The 23870-nt window shown below is 45.0% G+C and overlaps 1 protein-coding gene across 2 annotated transcripts; it reads left to right on the plus strand.

Moving 5' to 3' along the window:
• Nucleotides 1-2656: 2656 nt before the first annotated feature.
• On the plus strand, nucleotides 2657-23870 carry LOC140711964 (pregnancy-specific beta-1-glycoprotein 2-like). Of its 2 annotated transcripts, XM_073017258.1 has the most exons (6): nucleotides 2657-2720; nucleotides 3947-4306; nucleotides 10278-10556; nucleotides 13288-13563; nucleotides 13958-14212; nucleotides 23803-23870. In XM_073017258.1, the coding sequence occupies exons 1-6, from the start codon at nucleotides 2657-2659 to the stop codon at nucleotides 23868-23870; spliced, it is 1302 nt and encodes a 433-aa protein (XP_072873359.1). The 2 variants fall into 2 exon arrangements, with proteins under 2 accessions (XP_072873359.1, XP_072873360.1); XM_073017259.1 differs by lacking the exons at nucleotides 13288-13563; nucleotides 23803-23870 and having other exon boundaries at nucleotides 13958-14220.

Below are 23870 nucleotides of genomic sequence, written 5' to 3' on the forward strand. Positions count from 1 at the left end.
TCTATTATTTAATTCACCCAGGCTAAGGTCTTTCTTATGGCAGCTGAAGTCCATCATCTGACCCAGTGATTTCCATGAAACGTATAACTTTTTCAATCAAGTTAGCTGGAAGCTCCTGTCCCCAGAAGAACCAGAGGCCCCAAAACAAGAGCTCCAGCAGGGGCTCAACTAGCACAGGTCCCATAGGGCAGCCTCGATGTCAGGCCCTGGATGGCGTGTGAGGCTATAATGATACGACCACAACTTGAAAGTGTAACTGGAGAAACTTGAACCAGATACAGTATTGAAAACTACCATGGTGAGCAAGGCCTGCCTCTGATGTGAGGAAAATAATTTTACACCTTAAAAAAGTAAAGCCAAGGCAGCATGACACTATGAGCACTCCTGACATCCAGGGACACCAGCAGGGTGTGGTACTGCGCCCTGGACTCAGAATTCTGGGTTCTGGTCCCTGGGAGTGAGAAAATGAAAATGACTTGTCCCTGCTCCCCTGCCATTGATCCTCCCGCCCTGCTGTTCCGTCTTCTGTTCCCAAGCCCATGTGCAGTGCTCAGCCCCAGACATCACTGCCCCCAGGGCATACACAGTGCCGCCTACTGCACACACACACAAACTCACCGAAGGTGACAAACATCTGCGTTCAGGACACTCGATTGTGAAAGAGGGAGAACAGTGAACGTGGAGCCACAGAGAATGGGACTCACGGGACTGGAAGGTGATGGAGCTGTAACATAACATATGTGTGACCTCGAGTGAAATTACGCAGATGCTTGTGGAATAAAACTCGCAGCCTGGCCTGGGACTTCGGCCACCCACACTTCCCTTCCAGTCCACCAGAGGGCGGCAGAGTCCCCCCAGGCTGAAGCCTTCCCAGGGGATGCCGACCAACCTCAGCAGAACGCATAGCCAAGCAGGGTCCACCCTCACCAGGGTCACCTCGGCCCAAGTCCTCAACATCCTCCATGCTCCCCACACGGACTGTGTCATCTCCTCCCTGACCTGGCGGCCGCCAACCTAACACCACTCCCTCTGCAGGCAGCCCCTGCCCTACACACCTGCTCCTTCCCTGGGCTCAGGTAAAAAGACATTTCCCAGGGCAGCTCTGGTGCAGGTGACACCACACTGTGCGCTTTCCCCTGGTGACCTCCCTCCATTCTCATCAACTCTTTCTGTCACTGCTCCCTAAATGTCCGCCCGTGCTCCATCTGTCCTGTTCTCTGGGGCATCCCAGGCCAAGCCTAGCGCTGACACAGAACAGCGGCTGCCTGAGGGCCCACAGCCTCCTGGGAATCAGTCAGGCACCCTGTGACCTGTCTGCCCGCTGCACCCCGTGGGCTCAGAGCCCGTGTGATGCTCACATACAGGCAAGATCCAGGATGTGGGCACCTACCCCTGGCTGTCCCTTGGGAAGACAGACCTCTCCTGTGTCCCTGCTGGGAGAAGGGAGTATTATTGCTCTTTGTTCCAGAACAAAACTCACCCCCACCCACCCTCTCCTGGGTGAGCAACGTCCCTCCAAACAGATTCTCTGGTGACTGCCTGCTCCTCCTCTACAGAGAGCAACTTGGCCAGGTCAAAACCCTCAGGACAGACCCTTGGGTATGTCAGCACATGGAGGGCTGAGCCCATCATGAGCACGGAGTAAGTCGGGATGAAATCTCTCCAGCTCTGAACCCCTGCTCTGTCCCAGGCTCTCTTTCCTGTGTCTCAACCAGCCATGTACCAAGGGCTTATTGGGTAACTCCCCACTTCCTCCTGCACCACTACGGGGAAGGTATGGTGATCACAGGACAATCAGCTGGGCAGAGAAGAGAGGACACCAAAAATGGTCAGGAAGAAATGAGAAACCTTGAGCCCCAGCTCAGCCACCAGACCCCAGAGAGCAACAGAGTGACTGAGAATTGTCCATTTGACCGTGGGACTCACAGCCCCCACTGAGCAACCAGCACAGGCCTCTCCTCCCAAGAGGCATGAGAGATTCACTCTGCACACCTCCAGGAAGGACAGTTTCCTCTGGGACACCCAGGTCCTGAATGTCCATCCCTGGAAGCTGCAGCCAAGCTAGACACAATTAGAGAAAGGAAGGGTCCCTGTCACCAGGCAACACACAGCTCACCCACAGCACAATGGGATGTCCCTGTGACAGGGATCTGGTGCAGCTCCAGCCTCCTGCACTGAAGGGGAGAGCCAGATGGGGATGAAAGAGGGCAAAGGACGCGAACGTGTACCCCGACCCAGAGCCATGGGAACAGCAGGAGACTGAGGCCCAGGACTGTGGTTGCCCAACCTACAAGGTATGTGTGTGCCTGTGTGTGTCTCTTTTGTGTGTGTATGTTTGTGTTTCTGCAGATAGTGTCTGCCGAGGTTTGGTGACAGAATCAGTGCTGAAAAAGGCAGAGGCCTCCACAATTCCCAGGGACCTGACACACAGACAAAAGGAAAAAGAGAAGGAGGGACAAGGAGGCAGGACTGAGAGGGGAGGGGACAGAGAGGTGTCCTGGGCACAGACGCCGCCCATGAGCCTGAGAAGTGCTCCTGCCCCGGGAAGAGGCTCAGCACAGAAAGAGGAAGGACAGCACAGCTGACAGCCGTGCTCAGAAAGTTTCTGGATCCCAGGCTCATCTCCACAGAGGAGAACACGCAGGCAGCACAGACCATGGGGCCCCTCTCAGCACCTCCCTGTACACTGCACATCACCTGGAAGGAGCTCCTGCTCACAGGTGAGGAGAGAACTTCCTGGGAGAGGACAGGAGGAGGAAGCAGAATGATTGGATGGGATTTCCTGGAGAGGATGGGGTTCTAAAAAATAAAAGTCAGCACTTTGGGAGGCTGAGGTGGGTGGATCATGAGTTCAGGAGTTCAACACCAGTCTGGTCAACACAGTGAAGCCCCGTCTCTACTAAAAATACAAAAAATTAACCAGATGTGGTGGTGTGCTCCTGTAATCCTAGCTACTTGGGAGGCTGAGGCAGGAGAATTGCACGAACCTGGGAGGCAGAAGTTGCAGTGAGCCGAGATTGCACCACAGCACGCCAGCCTGGGCGACAGTATGAGACTCCATCTCAAAAGAAAAAAAAAAAAAAAAAAAAAAAACAGGAAAGAAGGCTTTGTTGGAGTCTGGATGGGGGAAAATATAACACAGAGGGACAGGGGTCAAAACAGGAAAATCACATTGAACTGGAATTGGTAAGAGGTAGGAAAATCTGAAGTGCTCCCTTTTCCTGGTTAATCATCACTGGCCACCACATTTTGGAAAATGATAATAATAACTATTATGAGATGACACTTTAAATGAAAATATAAGGAGGGCATGAAACACTGTCCTCAGCAAAAAACATCAACCACTGGGTAAAGAAAAAAAAAAACCCAGGCATGGAGGGTCCTTGGAACTCTCACATCCACAGGAGTCTGCAGCCTGTCCCAGGCACTGGGGTGCAACCAAGATCACAAACATCCCTGTCCTCATGGAGTTCATGCTCTCATGGGCAGGAAAACAGACATGCAAAGAGATCTGGAATGTGAGGTCAGGTGTTGACAAGAGCTCCGGAGGGAGCAGAGCACGGAAAAGTCAGAAAGGGAAGACCCAGAGTCTCTGAAGGAAGTGTCAGGAAAGAAGTCTAACGATGCCCTGATGTGAGCAGGACCTGAGGGCAGTGTGGAGGGAGTCATGCAGACCCTTGGGGAAGAGGATTCCAAAGAGAAAAATGCCGAGGTCAGAAGGGTTGAAGGAATGGGGGTCGTGCCGCTGACCTTGACCCAGTAGGACAGTAGGACACAAACATACAATCACACACACACAAAAAAAGGTGTGTGTGTGTGTGTGTGTTTGTGTCTGTGTGTGTCTTCAAGGCTGATGATTGAAGAGATCATCTCAGGACCCAGGGCCCCATCTTTTCATCCCAATACATAGGTCTCAATATTGACTGATGCTCTCTCCACCTCCTAGCATCACTTTTAATCTTCTGGAACCCGCCCACCACTGCACAAGTCAGGATTGAAGCTCAGCCAACCAAAGTTTCTGAGGGGAAGGATATTCTTCTACTTGTCCACAATTTGCCCCAGAATGTTGCTGGCTACATCTGGTACAAAGGGCAAATAATGGACCTCCAGTATTACATTACAGCATATGCAATAGACACTGAAATGCTTATATTTGGGTCTGCATACAGTGGACGAGAAACAGTATATTCCAATGCATCCCTGCTGATCCAGAGTGTCAACCAGAAGGATGCAGGATCCTACACCGTAGAAATCATAAAGCGAGGTGAAGGGACTGAAGGAGTAACTGGACATTTCACCTTATACCGTGAGTGATTCCACATGATCCCTGGGTGTTGGGGGGTGGGGTCAATTCTACTTTGCACACACAGGATTGTCAGGCCTGGACTGTGCCTGTGTCCCTCTCTGCATTATGTCCCATGTTGGGGTTTTGGCATTTAGTGCAGGACACACACAGAGAAGAGAAACCTCAACAGATCAGAATTCCTTTCCTGCCTCCAGAGCCTGCAGACACTTGCTGCACAGGAAGGACAGTCTGAAGGGGGGGGGGGGTGCTCAGCAGGAGGAGATCAGTCTCAGCCAAGCACCTCATGTCCTCTTCATAAACTTGACCCTGAGAAAGACCCTGGAGAACTGAGTAGGGCTTTGCCTAAGAGGCCCCCTGAGATACTCTCAGAGAAGCTCAGCCTGAGAGGCCTCAACCCCAGACCCCTGTCCCTAAATCCTTACTCCAGATAAAGCTGAGGAGCCTGCACCAGGGCTGGGTTGTGGCAGGGCTTACTGGAACCGGGGATTCACCAGCGATCTGAGGACTGTGTCTCCTGGAGCTGCTCACTGCCAGGGCTCAGCCCTCAGAACCTCATCTGGGCAAGGACAGAGCTTTCTTCACCTGAGACTCAGAGTGGAGAGGACAGAAAGACAAGCTTTCTAGACCATCAGCCAACTGCTTTGCAAGGCTTAGGACACGACATAGAAACTCTAATGTCCCCGAAGCAGAAACAGAAGAGAGAAAATATACCTGGCAGCAGCTTGTCCACAGGGATCTGACCTAAAGGTGCTCTCTCATGAGAGTGAATAATAATAAATGCTGTTTGTGTGAACACCTCCACTGTGTCAAGCATTAGGTCAGGTGACTGTGAAGAATTTTCAATTTATTCACTGATAGCATGAAAAGCCACAGTCCATTTGCCATTTAGCTTATATGACTGAGAGAAAACTGAGGCACAGAAAGGTACAGTCACTGAACCAGAGTCACACAAACAAAAAAGACAGATCAGGGTCACATGAGGTCTGTCTGCAGCTACAGGCCCATCCTCTCCTCCACCAGAAGTGACATCTTATTGGATTCCAAGGACCCCATAGTCATTTATTGGCTCAAATCCTCTCATCTTTGGCATCCAAACCTCAGAGGAGTGAGAGCAAATGGTCAGCTGATTAGTCTGTTCTCCAGAACTAAATCACCTGCCTTAACTGTCAGAGTCAGTGCAAAAAATGTCCAGGCCTCCCCCTCAGATCTTAACCCCTATCACTGAACCTGAAATCCTGTTTCCCAAAGTGTCTGTGTCACTGGCAGAACAGGATAAAGGAGAAGACCTTGTTTCCGTTCCCCCGACACACACCCCGCACCAGCACAGGCCCAGTGAGAGACACACACTCAGGAGCTCTCACATAACAAATGAAGGAATTGAATGAAGAAATGAATGATCCATAACCTCTTTAGACTGTATCTTGGATGCAGAATCCTAGGAAGTTCTAGCCACACCTGTCCCTTGTCCTTCAGAGGCTGACAACCATGTTTCATGCCCCCACTACCTCTTGCCCCTAAAGCCACCCCACCTCATGTATAACTCTGAAGCTCTTTGGTCACTGGAGGGTTATCAGGGCTCCCTGGTGCTGGACTGTGGAAATGGGGGCACCTGGTCCCTGGGTTCTCTGAAGTCACTGTAACCCCCGCTGTTCACTGCCATGCTATCTCTGCCTCTCTCTGCTTCTCTGGTCCCTCATCTTCCTCCCACTTCATTCTAACTGGCAAGCCCTGTCCTGCACAGCTTCTTCCTCCACCCCTAGCTCTTCCCCAGACAATCCCTCCAACTAGGCTGACTGTTCTGTTCCCTTCCTGCTAACAGTGTGGCCTGGTCCACCTCCCAGGAAATAGGAAAGACACAGAAACCACCTTGAGTTGCCACTCCTGCCAGGCTTCATCTCAAGCCAATGTCCCCAGGTCACTAAGAGAATAAGCTTCCACTGTATCCCCACCCAGGGCTCTTTCTTTTGTGAGGCTGATCTGTGGACAAGACCATGAAACAGGGATAGGCAGCTCCTCCATCCACTCTTATAATTCCCAGACATGTTCTTCTGGCCTCCTGCACAAACAAAACCAATTTATCCTGATGGTGATTTGCAGTAAATGAAGATTTTAATGACTCCAAGTCTGCCAAACAGGAGGACGGAGGTTTATTATTACTCAAATCAGCCTCCCTAGTGGATCAGGGGTTAGAGATTTTCAAGGATAGTTTCAGGGGCACAGGACTAAAAAATGGGTACTGCTGATTGTTTGGGGATGGAATCATGCGGGGAGGGAAATGATCTGTTTGTGCTCGAATCTGACTCTAGGTGGGGACCACGTGACTGGCTGAGCCATTAGTCATGGGTATGGATGAGGTCAGTGGGTTACCAGAATGCAAAGAATGAGAAACATCTCAAAAGACCAATCTCAGGTTCTACAATAGTGATGTTATCTATAGGAGCAATGAGTTACAAATTTTGTAAACTCTGGTCAAATGACATTTGAGCAGTAAGGGATTATAGAAACTGTGCCTCCATTTTAGCAGAATTCAGTTCCCTCCTATAATCTTAGTCTCATGGTCTTTCACCAGTTTTACAAAGGCAATCCCTGGACAAAATAAGGGAATTAGTTTTATGGAGAAACTATTATCATTGTTTCTTCAAAGTTAATGCATAAACTAAATTCCTCCCATGGTTAGCCTGGCCTATGTCCAGGAATGAGTGAGGACAGCCAGCCTGAGACTAGATGCCAGATGGAGTCAGCCATGCCAGTTTGCTCTCACTGTTGTAATCTTTGCACTGACTCACCAGGGTGTCAGAGGCTGGACAGTCCTGCAGTCTCCAAAGCCCCCGGGCTGATTTCACCCATTTCACTCGTGACTCCATCCTCAACCTACTATGGAGCTCACATTCCCACTCACTTCCTAGAGTTTTCTGGTTTCCTGTCAGGCATAAAGAAGCTTGAGGCTGGGCGCGGTGGCTCAAGCCTGTAATCCCAGCACTTTGGGAGGCCGAGACGGGTGGATCACGAGGTCAGAAGATGGAGATCATCCTGGCTAACACAGTGAAACCCCGTCTCTACTAAAAATACAAAAAACTAGCCGGGCGAGGTGGCGGGCGCCTGTAGTCCCAGCTACTCGGGGAGGCTGAGGCAGGAGAATGGCGTACACCAGGGAGGCGGAGCTTTAGTGAGCTGGGATCTGGCCACTGCACTCCAGCCTGGGCGACAGAGCGGGACTCCGTCTCAAAAAGAAAAAAAAAAAAAAAAAGAAGCTTGAAATTTGTCACTCGGTTCTAACAGTAAGTAAAAAGCTGAACAATCTCAAAAGTCAACAACTCGTTAAAATCCCTCAGAGATGGCCAGGCACAGTGGCTCACGCCTGTAATCCCAGCACTTTGGGAGTCTGAGGCGAGCAGATCACAAGGTCAGGAGATCGAGACCATCCTGGCTAACACGGTGAAACCCCGTCTCTACTAAAAATACAAAAAAATTAGCCAGGCGTGGTGTCGGGCGCCTGTAGTCCCAGCTCCTTGGGAGGCTGAGGCGGAAGAATGGCGTGAACCAGGGAGGCGGAGCTTGCAGTGAGCCAAGATCATGCCATTACACTGCAACCTGGGCAGCAGAGCGAGACTGCGTCTCAGAAAAAAAAAAAACAACAAAAAGTGCTGTTAGAGAAATGAAGAATGCTTTTGATGCTTACTGGTAGACTCCACACAGCTGAGGAAAGAATCCCTAGCTTGAGGATGTGTCGATAGAAACCTCCAAAAGTGAAACAGGAAAGTTCAAAAAGAGTGGGGGGCAAAAAGTGGAACAACATATTCTACTTCATATTCAACATTTTGCATTGATTATAGCAATTTTTAAACTTTGTAGTTGCAGGACAACTACCAAGGCTGTAACATACACGTAATGGGAATACTGGTAGTTTCGGGGACCTGTTGCAGGTGGCCAGGTGGGTGCTATCTGGTGGTTTTAGTGCCTGTGCCACATACAACTGTTTCCTCATGATGATGCCATTTTCATAAGGTGGGGTTCTTCGTGTTGGGGACACATGAGCCATTGGCGTCTCACTTAGACTCTTCCTAATTCACACAAACTGAAACTCAAGTTGTATTTCCTGAGGTTAAGAGAAAATGAAGACAGCATTTCACATACCTGTTCTGGGCTCCTCCCCATTTTTCCTAACTCTGCACAGAAATTAGAAACAGGAAGTTCCTTCTATATTTACTACCATAACACACATCACTTCTTTTAATTCGGCATCATTCCTCCCTTTATGTAATTGACACTCTGACCAGTTCTGTCCTTTTAACGGGACTCTCTCTACTTAAGGACTTGCTAATTTCAAATCACGGTTGGTATCTTTCTTTGAGCATAATGTGATCCTGCTGGAATTCACCCCACACCTAAACCTTAATTGGGTATCAAGAGAAATACTACTACCGGCAATTGATCTTAGATGTTTGGATCATCAGTAAAAATTTCCACTTATGACAACATTTTAATGTTTCCTCCAAAAGTGTTTTTGTTTTTGTTTTTGTTTTTTTTGTTACTAGAGTCAGAACATAACATGAGGTCTAAACTCCAGAGAACTTTTTTAGGAAAATTACAGTATTACAAATTGAGCATCCCAAATCTGCAAATTCAAAATCTGAAATGCTCCAAAATCCAACACTTCTGACCACTGATGTGATGCTAAAAAGAAGTGCTCACTGGAGCATTTTGGATTTCAAATTTTTCAGATGTGGGATGCTAACCCAGTACATCTACTGCAAATATTCCAAAATAAAAAAAAGTTAGAATTCCAAAACACTTGGTTTTAAGCTTTCTGCATAAGGAACACTTTATCTGCATGAACTATAGGCATGAAGCTGTACAGGAGATCTCTAGAACATCCTCAACCTGCCTAACTGAAACCACACAACCATGGAACAATGCCCTATTCCCCTGACCACAGCTCCTGTAAATTACTATTCTACTCTCTGATTCAGTCTGGAATCTGCTGAAATGAGGTACATAGAGTAGTCAAACTCATAGAATCAGAGAGTAGAATATCTAATGAGAGAAAGCATCTGCAAGACTTCTTCCCAAATATTGGTCTAATAGCCACCAAACACATAGGGTCCATGAGGGCCAGACTTCCATCAGTTCATGTTCGCCCTTTCCACCAGTCAGTTCTGCATTTGCAAACATCCCCATGTATTTCTAGAAAGATCCACATGGTGCTCACCTGCCTTCTACAGGGGGAAGGGAACATCATGGACACAGAACAGGGAACATGGTCTTGGTCCAAAGCTATGAACTCTTGCCTGTACCCTTCACTCTTTGTAGGTCATTCCTTGGACTCTGCTCTATCTTTAGAGGTCACTGGCTCAAGTCAGTCACTATGAGACAGCTGAGAAAACTGCCCCACCTTGTGGCTCCACTGCCTGATGACTGAACTGACCTCCAGGCTTGACTCTGGTCTCCCCTGTGTTATTTCTGCTGAATTACCCAGTCCAGGCCAGGCTTCCCTATACCCAAAGGGTTTAAGGACAATGGGAAGTTCCATCATCCATCTCTAGGATGTCCTTGAAAGGGAAGCTGCAGAGAAAACATACCTTGGGGACAAAGTAAGACTGAAACTAAGAAGATTCCAGCACTGCATGCTGCAGGTGAGGACCACAGGGTGGGCCAGGCAGGCAGTTGGAGAGGGAGAGACTCAGAGAGGCACCAGGGGCTGTGACTGCTGGTCATGTGTCTTTCCATGACCCAATGCTGCCGCTCAATTCTCACTTGAGAATGTCTGTGCTTCTCCCACATAAAACAGGCAGCCTCACAATCTCTGAGCCCTCAGATTGCCATGCATCACTCTTGTAACACACACACCTGCCATGGGCTTTTAGGGACTTGGTTGGGTTGAGAGGTGGGAAATGCCATCTCTGATTGAAAAATGTCTTTGGAGGAATCAAAGGTGCCACACAGGACAATCTTCTCTCTGTTATCTCCACAGTGGAGACTCCCAAGCCCTCCATCTCCAGCAGCAACTTAAACCCCAGGGAGGCCACGGAGACTGTGATCTTATCCTGTGATCCTGACACTCAGGATGTAAGCTACCTGTGGTGGATAAATGGTCAGAGCCTCCCTATCAGTCGCAAGTTGCAGTTGTCCGAAAACAACAGGACCCTCGTTCTATTTAATGTCACAAAGGATACTGCAGGACCCTATGAATGTGAAATGAAGAACCCAGTGAGTTCCAGCCGCAGTGACCCAGTCACCCTGAATCTCCTCTGTGAGTATCTTCTAATTCTCTGTGAGCCAGGCTGCCATCCCAAATACACATGGCCAGAGACCAGGCCTCCCAGTCCCTCTCAGGTGCAACCCAGTCCCTCTCAGGTGCAAGTACAGAGACCTTTACCCCTGGATATCAAAGCTGACCATGTCTACTAAGAGTAGGCTTTGGCTTGATCACCAATGGGAGAGAAGAGGCTGCTCCTGTCATAGGAGACTCAGGGTCCACAGCTTATGATGGGAAAAACAGGTGAATGTCTCAGGCTCCAGATCAGTGAACACAGCAGGGATTTGGCTGGGACTTCAGTGTTGTGACTTAGGTCACAGGGTCACTGTGGCCCTTCCACAGACCAGGATTTTCCCTTCCCTCTGACAACATCAACTGTACCTTTATTCTCTTTGCTCCAGATGGCCTGGATGCTCCCACCATTTCTTCTTCATACACCTATTAGCACACAGGGGAAGTCCCAAGCTCTCCTGCCTCACAGACTCTCACCCACTGGCAGAGCATTCTTGGTTGACTGATGGGAAGTTTCAGCAATCAGCACAAGTGTTCTTTATCCCCCAGATCACTAAAACATACAGGGGTCTATGTCTGTTTCATCCATAACTCAGTCGCTGGTGGGACAAATCTCATAATCAAAAGGATCGTAGTTCCTTGTAAGTGGATCCCTGGAGCACTGGCAATATGTTTTCCAGTGAATTCTATCTGGCTATTAGGGAAGAGCCACCTGCCCTCTGCTAAGGGAGAGGGAAAATCAAAATCCCAGGACAGGGAATATGTTTCTGCTTCAAAACCACCATCTTTTGCCTGTCCCCTTGACTCTTTCTAGATCATTCTTTAGACTACACACTGACAGTGAACAATCTGAAAGGAAATTAAGAAAAGAATTTCAATTCACTTTAACATCAAAAGGAATAAAATATTTTGGAATAAGTTTAACCAAAAAGATCAAAGGATTATGCCCTGATAACTCCAAAACATTACTGAAAGAAATTAAAGATGACATCAATATATGGAAAGACATTTCATTTTCACGGATTGGAAAAATCAATATTGTTAGGATGACAATACTACCCAAAGTGAGCTGCAGATTCAATGCAACCCCTACCAGAATCCCAGTAACATTTTTGGCAGAATTACCAAAATCTGTATTAAATCTGACCTGGCAGGCTCTTATTAATGATGGCCACAACAGAGTCACTGAGAAAAAGGTGCAACCATGAAAAGTTGGAAAGTTTTGATGACATAGAAAGTAGCAATCAGCCTCTCTCACATCCCAAAGCCCTCAAAAATATAGGAGTGCAGCTTGGCCAGTATGGAACTGACCAAAAACTAATTACCAAGCTAGAAACATGATGAGAGGAAAAAAAAAGGGCAAGAATGTATTTGGGCCTATCACCTTCCACTTTGGCGTACCAATCTGATGTTGAAAAGAAATGCTCACTAGAACATTTTAGATTTTGAATCCTTCAGATTTGGGATGCTAAACCAGTAAGTATATGACAAAGAGTTCAGAATCAAGAAATGTCAAAAATCCAACACACTTGTTGTCTTAAGTCTTTTGCATAAGAAATACTCAATCTGTGTGAACTGTAGGCATCGAGCTGTACAGCAGATCTCTAGAACCTCCCTGTCTTGCATAACTGAAACCACACACCCATGGACAACTTCTGATTCTCCCCACCCCCAGTTCCTGGCAAGCAGCAGTCTCTTCTCAGATTCACTCTGGAATCCACTAACATGATGTCCCTAGAGTAGTCAAACCCATGGAATCAGAGAGTAGAGGGTCCAATGAAAGAGAATATTCAAAACTTCTCCCCAAATTTGTCTCATATCCATCAAACACACATGGTCCATGAGGACCAGATTTCCAGCACTTCATTCCCACCCTTTCCACCAGTGCGTTCTGCATTTGCAAATGTCGACATGTGTTTCTGGAAGGATCCACATAGTCCTTACCTGTCCTCTGCAGAAGGAGAGGAAACTTAAAGAACCCAAAACAGGGAACATGGTTCTGCTCCCAAGCCACCAGCTCTTCCCTGTCCCCTTTACTCTTTCTAGATCATTTCTTGCACTCTGCTCTATCTTTGGAGGTCACTGGCTCAAGTAAGTCATCATGAAACACCTGCAGAAAACTGCCCCACCTTGTGCCTCCACTGCCTGATGACTGAACTGACCTCCAGGCTTGACTCTGGTCTCCCCTGTCTTATTTCTGCTGAAACATCCAGTCCCAGGCCAGGCTGCTCAGTATCTTCAGGGTTTCAGGACAATGGGAAGTCCCATTATTACTCATCTCTAGAATATCCTTGGAAATGGAAACTGCAGAGAAATCACATCTTGGGGGGCAGAGTAGGATGGAATTTGGAAGGGGCCCAGCAGTTGCACATTCCAGGTAAGGAACCCAAGGTAAGCCAGCCAGTCAGCTGATTAGAGAAGGACTTGGAGGGGTACCTGGGCCTGTGACTCCCACTGATGTATCTGTCCGTGACCCAACTGCTGCTCAATTCACACTTGAGAAAGTCTGTGCTTCCCTAAGACAGAGCAGGCGGCCTCACAGTCTTTGAGCCTTTATATCATCATGCATCTGTCTAATGACACATGCACCAGCTGTTGACTTTCAAGGACTCAGGAGGGCTGACAGGTGGGAGATGCCAACTCTGATTGAAGGATGCCTGTGGAGGAATCAAAGGTGCCACACCGGACAATCTTCTCTCTGCTGTCCACACAGCAGAGCTGTGCAAGCCCTACATCACCAGCAACATCAACCCCATGGAGAATAAGAACGCTGTAGCCTTAACTTGTGAACCTAAGACTCAGGGCTACACCTACATGTGGTGGGTAAATGGTCAGAGCCTCCCGGTCAGTCCCAGGCTAAAGCAACCCGGTAAAAACAGGATCCTCATTCTACCCAATGTCACAAGAAATGACACAGGAACCTATGAATGTGAAATATGGGACCGAGTTGCTAGCATCTGCAGTGACCCAGTCACCCTGGATGTCCTCTGTATCTTTGTTTCCTCTCTGGGTCAGGCCACCAGCTTAAATCCAAACTACCAGAGACCAGACATCTCAGTCTGTCTCAGGTCCACTTACAGACAATTTTATTTCTGGACACCCGAGTGGGACATGACTCCTTGCCCTGGAAAACCTGGGTAGGCACAGCCTTAACCAAGAATATAAGGGAAGGGATGCTCTTGTCATGGGAGACTTGGGGTCTACAGCCTGTGATGGGAGAAACAGGTGAATACCTCAGGCCTTGGCTCAGTGAACACAGAAGGGGTTTGGCTGGGACTTGAGGGTGTGTCTTGGCTCAGGGGGACACTGTGTCAATTTAAGAGACCAGGAGCATCCCCTTCCCTTGGACGACATCACCTGTGGCTTTATTCCCTTTACTCCAGATGGTCCAGACATCCCCAGCATTTTCCCTTCACGGACCGACTACCGTTCAGGACAAAACCTCTACTTGTACTGCCTCACGGACTCTAATCCACCGGCAGAGTATTCTTGGACGATAAATGGGAGATTTCTGCAATCAGGACCAAGGATCTATATCCCCCAAATTACTACAAAGCATAGCGGGCTCTATCGTTGCTCTGTTCGTAACTCAGCCACTGGCAGCGAATGTTCTACATTCAAGATGATCAGAGTCTCAGGTAAGTAGATCCCTGCATCATTGTCAACAGGGTTTTAGGTGGTTTTCAGAGAAGAGTCAGGAAAACATTTTTATTCCCAGTCTGTGTCCCATGGGCAGAAGCAAATCCTAAATTCTCCTTTTGAACCCTCCTAAATTGTCTCTACAGACTCTCTTCTCCTTGTTTTCCTGTTTTCTCATGGTTGACTTTGTGTCCATTCTGACAAGGGTAGGGAGGGGGCTTTGTCAGCCCTGAGCCCTATGTGGTGGAAGAGGCTTCACAGAGGGACAAGAAGGAGAGTCCTCAAGGTCACGTTGCTTCTCGCTGTCATCAACACATCCCTTTCTGCCACGTCTTTGTTTCCTTTTACCTACTCCATGAGCTACAAGGAACATCTGAGGCTTTGAAACAAGCTCACATTTTTCCCCCAAATGAGAGGAGGAAGCCCCTTGGGTGAGGGAGGAGCAGCTCAGACTGCTGCCTTCTCTGCTCTGGGCTTCTCTGGTGACTGGCCCTGCCTGACTCCACCTGGGGTGAGACCAGCATGTGTGGAGAAAAAGCCCTGGTGGCCTGTTCTGAATTCGGCTAAATCGAGCTGCCAGTTGAAGTGAAGCCTAGGCTGCAGGGAAATAAGAAGAGAGGGAGCCTCGGGGAAGACTCTTGAGCTGTGTCCTGGCTCTGAAGTCACCGGCTGTATGAGGCTGTGGGCACTGCATGTGGGACATAACACAGAGGACAGTGAGTGATGCACACTTGAATAAATAGGGAGATTCACCTCTGGGACTCTGCATAGCAGGAAAGGGGCAATGAAAAAAGTGTGTATGTATAGAGTGTAAGACTACCAGGACACTTTATATATATCTAATATAAGACTTATCATTAACTATTTCTACGTATGCAATTTAGTGTTGTGTAACTGTCACACTATCCATTTCCAGAACTTTTTCCTTTTACCATATTAAACCTCTATACCCTATAAACAGTAACTCTCACTTCTTCTCCCCCTATCCCTTAGCACATACCATTCTACTTTCTGTCTCTATGTAACTGGCTATTCTATCTTTTATAAATGGAATTATAGAATAATTATCGTTTCGTGTCTGGCTTATTTCAGTTAGCATGATGTCTTCAAGGTTCATCCACTTTGCACGGGGTATAGGAATTTTATTCCTTGTTAAGGTTGAATAACATTTCGATGTATAGATATACCTCATTTGCCTACCTACTTATCTTTCCATGGACTTTTCTGTTGTTTCCATTTTTTGGCTATTGTAAGTAATGCTTCTCTGAACATCAATGTGCAAATATTTGTTCAAATTTCCTTCCATTCTATAGGCAGTGTGTCCAGAAGTGGAATTGCTGGGTCAAATGGTAATTTATTGTTTAATTTTTTGAGAAACAGCCACACCACTTTTTACAGTGGCTATAACATTTCCCATTCCCATCAGCAATGCACTAGAGCTCCAATTTTTCCATCTATTTGAAAACACTTGTTGTTTTGTGTTGCTGTCATTGTTGTTTATCAAAGACATCCTAAAGTGTGTGAGGTGGTGTCACATTGTGGTTTTGATTTGCATATCTCTATGTATTCATGACGCTGAGGAACTCTGCATGGGCTTATTGGATATTTGCATATCTTCTTTGGAGAAAACTCTATTTTAATCATTTGTTCATTTTTTAATTGGGTTTCTGGATGTTTGCTGTTGTTGACTTGTAGTTTTTCATGTATTCTGGAAATTAATTTCTTTTCACACTCATAATTTGCAATTATTTTTCTCATTTCATAGGTTGCCTTTTTACTTTCTTGATAATGTTCTTCAATATATAAAAGATTTTGATTTTTATGAAGTCCAATTTATCCATTTTATTTGTTGCCTATGCTTTTGTTGCTACAACCAATAAATCATTGTGAAATCCAATATCGTGAAGCTTTTCTCCTATGTTTTCTTCTAAGAGTTGTATAGATTTTGCTCTTACATTTAGATCTTTGATCTATTGTGGGTTAATTTTTGTATATGGTGTTAGGTAAAGGTTCCACTCATTCTTGCCCTTGGATATCCAGCTTTCCCAATATCATTTGGTGAGAACAGTGTCCTTTCCCCATTGAACGATCTTGGCACAGTCGATGAAAATCATTTGGCCATATGTGTAAGTATTTCTTTCTGGGCTCTGTGTTCTATCTCATTAATTTCTATGTCCTCCTTTATGCCAGTACCACACTGTTTCGGTTACTGGGGCTTTGTAGTAAATGCTGACATAAGGAAGTGTGAGTCCTCCAGCCTCATTGTTCCTCTTCAAAGTTGTTTGTCTATTTAGAGTCATGAGATTTAATATAAATTTTAGGACGGATTTTTCTTTTAGTGTAAAAATGTCACTGAGATTCTGAAGGAGTTGTATTGAATCTGCAGCTCGCTTTGGGTAACATTGTCCTCCTAACAATAGTGAGTCTTCTAATTCATGAAAACAAAATGTCTTTCATTTTATTGATGTCATCATTAAGCAATATTTTATGGATTTCAGGTATAATCATTTCACCTCTTTGGTTAAATTTATTCCTAAATATTTTATTCTCTTTGATATTAATACAAATTAAATTGTTTTCCTTTTTTTATTGTTATTGTACTTTAAGTTCTAGGGTACATGTGCATAACGTGCAGGTTTGTTACATATGTATACTTGTGCCATGTTGGTGTGCTGCACCCATCAACTCGTCGGCACCCATCGACTTGTCATTTACATCAGGTATAACTCCCAGTGCAATCCCTCCCCCCTCCCCCCTCCCCATGATAGGCCCCAGTGTGTGACGTTCCCCTTCCCGAGTCCAAGTGATCTCATTGTTCAGTTCCCACCTATGAGTGAGAACATGCGGTGTTTGGTTTTCTGTTCTTGTGATACTTTGCTGAGAATGATGGTTTCCAGCTGCATCCATGTCCCTACAAAGGACACAAACCCATCCATTTTTATGGCTGCATAGTATTCCATAGTGTATATGTGCCACATTTTCTTAATCCAGTCTATCACTGATGGACATTTGGGTTGATTCCAAGTCTTTGCTATTGTGAATACTTGTGCAATAAGCATACGTGTGCATGTGTCTTTAGAGCAGCATGATTTATAATCCTTTGGGTATATACCCAGTAGTTGGATGGGTGGGTCATATGGTACTTCTAGTTCTAGATCCTTGAGGAATCGTCATACTGTTTTCCATAATGGTTGAAGTAGTTTACAATCCCACCAACAGTGTAAAAGTGTTCCTATTTCTCCACATCCTCTCCAACACCTGTTGTTTCCTGACTTTTTAATGACTGCCATTCTAACTGGTGTGAGATGGTATCTCATTGTGGTTTTGATTTGCATTTCTCTGATGGCCAGTGATGATCAGCATTTTTTCATGTGTCTGTTGGCTGTATGAATGTCTTCTTTTGAGAAATGTCTGTTCATATCCTTTGCCCACTTTTTGATGGTTTTTTTTTTTTCTTGTAAATTTGTTTGAGTTCTTTGTAGGTTCTGGATATTAGCCCTTTGTCAGATGAGTAGATTGCAAAAATTTTCTCCCATTCTGTAGGTTGCCTGTTCACTCTGATGGTAGTTTCTTTTGCTATGCAGAAGCTCTTTAGTTTAATGAGATCCCATTTGTCAATTTTGGCTTTTGTTGCCTCTGCTTTTGGTGTTTTAGACATGAAGTCCTTGCCCTTGCCTATGTCCTGAATGGTATTACCTAGGTTTTCTTCTAGGGTTTTTATGGTATTAGGTCTAACATTTAAGTCTCTAATCTATCTTGAATTAATTTTTGTATAAGGAGTAAGGAAAGGATCCAGATTCAGCTTTCTACTTACGGCTAGCCAATTTTCCCAGCACCACTTAGTAAATAGGGAATCCTTTCCCCATTTCTTGTTTTTCTCAGGTTTGTCAAAGATCAGATGGCTATAGATGTGTGGTATTATTTCTGAGGGCTCTGTTCTGTTCCATTGGTCTATATCTCTGTTTTGGTACCAGTACCATGCTGTTTTGGTTACTGTAGCCTTGTAGTATAGTTTGAAGTCAGGTAGCATGATGCCTCCAGCTTTGTTCTTTTGACTTAGGATTGTCTTGGCAATGCGGGCTCCTTTTTGGTTCCATATGAACTTTAAAGCAGTTTTTTCCAATTCTGTGAAGAAACTCATTGGTAGCTTGATGGGGATGGCATTGAATCTATAAATTACCTTGGGCAATATGGCCATGTTTAAGATATTGATTCTTCCTATCCATTAGCATGGTATGTTCTTCCATTTGTGTCCTCTTTTATTTCACTGAGCAGTGGTTTGTATTTCTCCTTGAAGAGGTCCTTTACATCCCTTGTAAGTTAGATTCCTAGGTATTTTATCCTCTTTGAAGCAATTGTGAATGGAAGTTCATTCATGATTTGGCTATCTATTTGTCCATAACTGGTGTATAAGAATGCTTGTGATTTTTGCACATTGATTTTGTATCCTGAGACTTTGCTGAAGTTTCTTATCAGCTTAAGGAGATTTTGGGCTGAGACAACGGGGTTTTCTAAATATACAATCATGTCATCTGCAAACAGGGACAATTTGACTTCTTCTTTTCCTAACTGAATACGCTTTATTTCTTTCTCTTGCCTGATTGCCCTAGCCAGAACTTCCAACACTATGTTGAGTAAGAGTGGTGACAGAGGGCATCCCTGTCTTGTGCCAGTTTTCAAAGGGAATTTTTCCAGTTTTTGCCCATGCAGTATGATATTGGCTGTGGGTTTATCATAAATAGCTCTTATTATTTTGAGATATGTTCCATCAATACCGAATTTATTGAGAGTTTTTAGCATGAAAGGCTGTTGAATTTTGTCAAAAGCCTTTTCTGCATCTATTGAGATAATCATGTGGTTTTGGTCTTCGGTTCTGTTTATATGCTGGATTACGTTTATTGATTTGCGTATGTTGAACCAGCCTTGCATCTCAGGGATGAAGCCCACTTGATCTTGGTGGATAAGCTTTTTGATGGGCTGCTGGATCTGGTTTGCTAGTATTTTATTGAGGATTTTTGCATCGATGTTCATCAGGGATATTGGTCTAAAATTCTTTTTTTGTTGTGTCTCTGCCAGGCTTTGGTATCTGGATGATGTTGGCCTCCTAAAATGAGTTAGGGAGGATTCCCTCTTTTTCTATTGATTGGAATAGTTTCAGAAGGAATGGTACCAGCTCCTCCTTGTACCTCTGGTAGAATTCAGCTGTGAATCCATCTGGTCCTGGACTTTTTTTGGTGGGTAGGCTATTAATTATTGCCTCAATTTCAGAGCCTGCTGTTGGTCTATTCAGGAATTCAGCTTCTTCCTGGTTTAGTCTTGGAAGAGTGTAAGTGTCCAGGAAATTATCCAATTCTTCTAGATTTTCTAGTTTATTTGCATAGAGGTATTTATAATATTCTCTGATGGTAGTTTGTATTTCTGTGAGGTCGGTAATGATAATCCCTTTATCATTTTTCATTGCACCTATTTGATTCTTCTCTCTTTTCTTCTTTATTAGTCTTGCTAGCGGTCTATCAATTTTGTTGATCTTTTCAAAAAACCAACTCCTGGATTCATTGATTTTTTGGAGGGCTTTTTGTGTCTCTATCTCCTTCAGTTCTGCTCTGATCTTACTTATTTCTTGCCTTCTGCTAGCTTTCGAATGTGTTTGCTCTTGTTTCTCTAACTCTTTTAATTGTGATGTTAGAGTGTCAATTTTAGATCTTTCCAGTTTTCTCTTGTGGGCATTTAGTGCTCTAAATTTCCCTCTACACACTGCTTCAAATGTGTCCCAGAGATTCTGGTATGTTGTATCTTTGTTCTCATTGGTTTCAAAGAACATCTTTATTTCTTCTTTCATTTCCTTATGAACCCAGTAGTCATTCAGGAGCAGGTTATTCAGTTTCCATATAGTTGAGCGGTTTTGGTTGAGTTTCTTAGTCCTGAGTTCTAGTTTGATTGCACTGTGGTCTGAGAGACATTTTGTCATAATTTCTGTTTTTGTACATTTGCTGAGGAGTGCTTTACTTCCAACTATGTGGTCAATTTTGGAATAAGTGTGATGTGGTGCTGAGTAGAATGTATATTCTGTTGATTTGGGGTGGAGAGTTCTGTAGATGTCTATTAGGCCTGCTTGCTGCAGAGATGAGTTCAATTTCTGGATATCCTTGTTAACTTTCTGTCTCGTTGATCTGTGTAATGTTGACAGTGGGGTGTTGAAGTCTCCCATTATTATTGTATGGGAGTCTAAGTCTCTTTGTAAGTCTCTAAGGACTTGCTTTCTGAATCTGGGTGATCCTGTATTGGGTGCATATATATTTAGGATAGTTAGCTCTTCCTGTTGAATTGATCCCTTTACCATTATGTAATGGCCTTCTTTGTCTCTTTTGATCTTTGATGGTTTAAAGTCTGTTTTATCAGAGACTAGTATTGCAACCCCTGCTTTTTTTTGTTCTCCATTTGCTTGGTAGATCTTCCTCCATCCCTTTATTTTGAGCCTATGTATGTCTCTGCATGTGAGATGGGTCTCCTGAATGTGGCAAACTGATGGGTCTTAACTCTTTATCCAGTTTGCCAGTCTGTGTCTTTTAATTGGAGCATTTAGTCCATTTACATTTAAGGTTAATATTGTTATGTGTGAACTTGATCCTGCTATTATGATATTAACTGGTTATTTTGCTCGTTAATTGATGCAGTTTCTTCCTAGCCTCGATGGTCTTTACATTTTGGCATGTTTTTGCAATGGCTGGTACTGGTTGTTCCTTTCCATGTTTAGTGCTTCCTTCAGGGTCTCTTGTAAGGCAGGCCTGGTGGTGACAAAATCTCTAAGCATTTGCTTATCTGTAAAGGATTTTATTTCCCCTTCACTTATGAAACTTAGTTTGGCTGGATATGAAATTCTGGGTTTAAAATTCTTTTCTTTAAGAATGTTGAATATTGGCCCCCACTCTCTTCTGGCTTGTAGAGTTTCTGCTGAGAGATCTGCTGTTAGTCTTTTGGGCTTCCCTTTGTGGGTAACCCGGCCTTTCTCTCTGGCTGCCCTTAAGATTTTTTCCTTCATTTCAACTTTGGTGAATCTGACAATTATGTGTCTTGGAGTTGCTCTTCTCGAGGAGTATCATTGTGGCGTTCTCTGTATTTCCTGAATTTGAATGTTGGCCTGCCCTACTAGGTTGGGGAAGTTCTCCTGGATGATATCCTGAAGACTGTTTTCCAACTTGGTTCCATTTTCCCCCTCACTTTCAGGCACCCCAATCAGACGTACATTTGGTCTTTTTACATAATCCCATACTTCTTGCAGGCTTTGTTCATTTCTTTTTCTTCTTTTTTCTTTAGATTTCTCTTCTTGCTTCATTTCATTCATTTGATCCTCAATCACTGATACTCTTTCTTCCAGTTGATCGAGTCAGTTACTGAAGCTTGTGCATTTGTCACGTATTTCTTGTGTCATGGTTTTCATCTCTGTCAGTTCGTTTATGGCCTTCTCTGCATTAATTATTCTAGTTATCAATTCTTCCATTCTTTTTTCAAGATTTTTAGTTTGTTTGTGCTGGGTACGTAATTCCTCCTTTAGCTCTGAGAAGTTTGATGGAGTGGAGACTTCTTCTCTCATATCGTCAAAGTCATTCTCCATCCAGCTTTGATCCGTTGCTGGCGATGAGCTGCGTTCCTTTGCAGGGGGAGATGCACTCTTATGTTTTGAATTTCCAGCTTTTCTGCCCTGCTTTTCCCCCATCTTTGTGGTTTTATCTGCCTCTTGTCTTTGATGATGGTGACATGCTGATGGGGTTTTGGTGTGGGTGTCCTTCCTGTTTGTTAGTTTTCCTTCTAGCAGTCAGGACCCTCAGCTGTAGGTCTGTTGGAGATTGCTTGATGTCCACTCCAGACTCTATTTGCCTGGGTATCAGCAGCAGAGGCTGCAGAAGATAGAATATTGTTGAACAGCGAGTGTACCTGTCTGATTCTTGCTTTGGAAGCTTCCTCTCAGGGGTGTACTCCACCGTGTGAGGTGTGGGGTGTAGGTCTGCCCCTAGTGGGGGATGTCTCCCAGGTAGGCTACTCAGAGGTTAGGGACCCACTTGAGCAGGCAGTCTGTCTGTTCTCAGATCTCAACGTCCATGTTGGGAGATCCACTGCTCTCTTCAAAGCTGTCAGACAGAGTCATTTGCATCTGCAGAGGTTTCAGCTGCTTCTTTTTGTTGTTGTTGTTGTTTAGCTGTGCCCTGTCCCCAGAGGTGGAGTCTACAGAGACAGGCAGGACTCCTTGAGCTGCTGTGAGTTCCACCCAGTTCGAGGTTCCTAGCGGCTTTGTTTACCTACTTGAGCCTCAGCAATGGCGGGCAGCCCTCCCCCAGCCTGGCTGCTGCCTTGCCGGTAGATCACAGACTGCTGTACTAGCAATGAGGGAGGCACTGTGGGTGTGGGACCCTCCCGGCCAGGTGTGGGGTATAATCTGCTGGTGTGCCTGTTTGCTAAGATCCTTGGTAAAGCGCAGTAGTGGTTGGGAGTTACCCGATTTTCCAGGTGTTGTGTGTCTAACTTCCCCTGGCTAGGAAAAGGGATTCCCTTCCTCTTTGCGCTTCCCAGGTGAGGTGATGCCTCGCCCTGCTTCAGTTCTCGCTGGATGGGCTGCAGCAGCTGACCAGCACCGATTGTCCCGCACTCCCTAGTGAGATGAACCCAGTACCTCAGTTGAAAATGCAGAAATCACCTGTCTTCTGTGTCACTCGCGCTGGGAGTTTGAGACTGGAGCTGTTCCTATTTGGCCATCTTGCTCTGCCCCCCTAAATTGTTTTTCTTAATTTCCCTTCAGATTGTTCATGGTTAGTGTATTGAAATACGACTGATGTTTGAACGTTGATTTTGTATTGTGCAACATTACTGAATTCATTTATTAATTCTAATAGGTTTGTTCCATCTTTAGGATTTTCTACATATAAGTTCAAGTTATCTGCAAACAGAAATAATTTTACTCCTTTCTTCCCATTTGAATGTCTTTTTAAAAACCTTGCCTAATTTTTCTGACAAGACCTTTCAATACTACATTGAATAGAAGTGTCAAAAGCAGCATCCTTGTGTTGTTTCTGCTCATACAGGGAAAGCTATCAGTATTTCTCCACACAGTATGATGTTAGCATTGGGTTTTCCCCATATTACCTTTATGTTGAGGTGGTTTCCTTCCATTCTTAGTTAGAATGCTTTTATTATGAAAAAATACTGAATTTCATCAAATGCTTTTACTGATTCAATCTTATTACTAATTATAGTTCTATTCATATTTTCGTATTTTTCTAGGAATTTATCTATTTCATCTAGGTTATCCAATTTATTGGCATACAATTATTTACAGTACTTTCATAATCATTATTTTATTAGAATTGGTAGTAATCACTTCATTTTCTTTTTTCCTTTTTCTTTATTTTTCTAAGAGAGAGAGACAGGCTCTCACTTTGTAGGCCAGCCCAGGCTGAAATACAGTGGCGTGATTATGGCTTACTGCAGCCTCAACCTCCTGGGCTCAAGCAATTCTCCTTCTTCAGCCTCCCAAGATACTTGGACTACAGATGCATGCCACTATGCCCAGCTAATTGGTTTTAAAATTTTTTTGTAGACGGAGGGTTTCCCCAGGTTACCTATGCTGGTCCAAACACCTGGCCTCAAGAAACCCTCCCATTGTGA

Source organism: Chlorocebus sabaeus, chromosome 6, assembly GCF_047675955.1.
Source record: "Chlorocebus sabaeus isolate Y175 chromosome 6, mChlSab1.0.hap1, whole genome shotgun sequence".
NCBI classification, from domain to species: domain Eukaryota; kingdom Metazoa; phylum Chordata; class Mammalia; order Primates; family Cercopithecidae; genus Chlorocebus; species Chlorocebus sabaeus.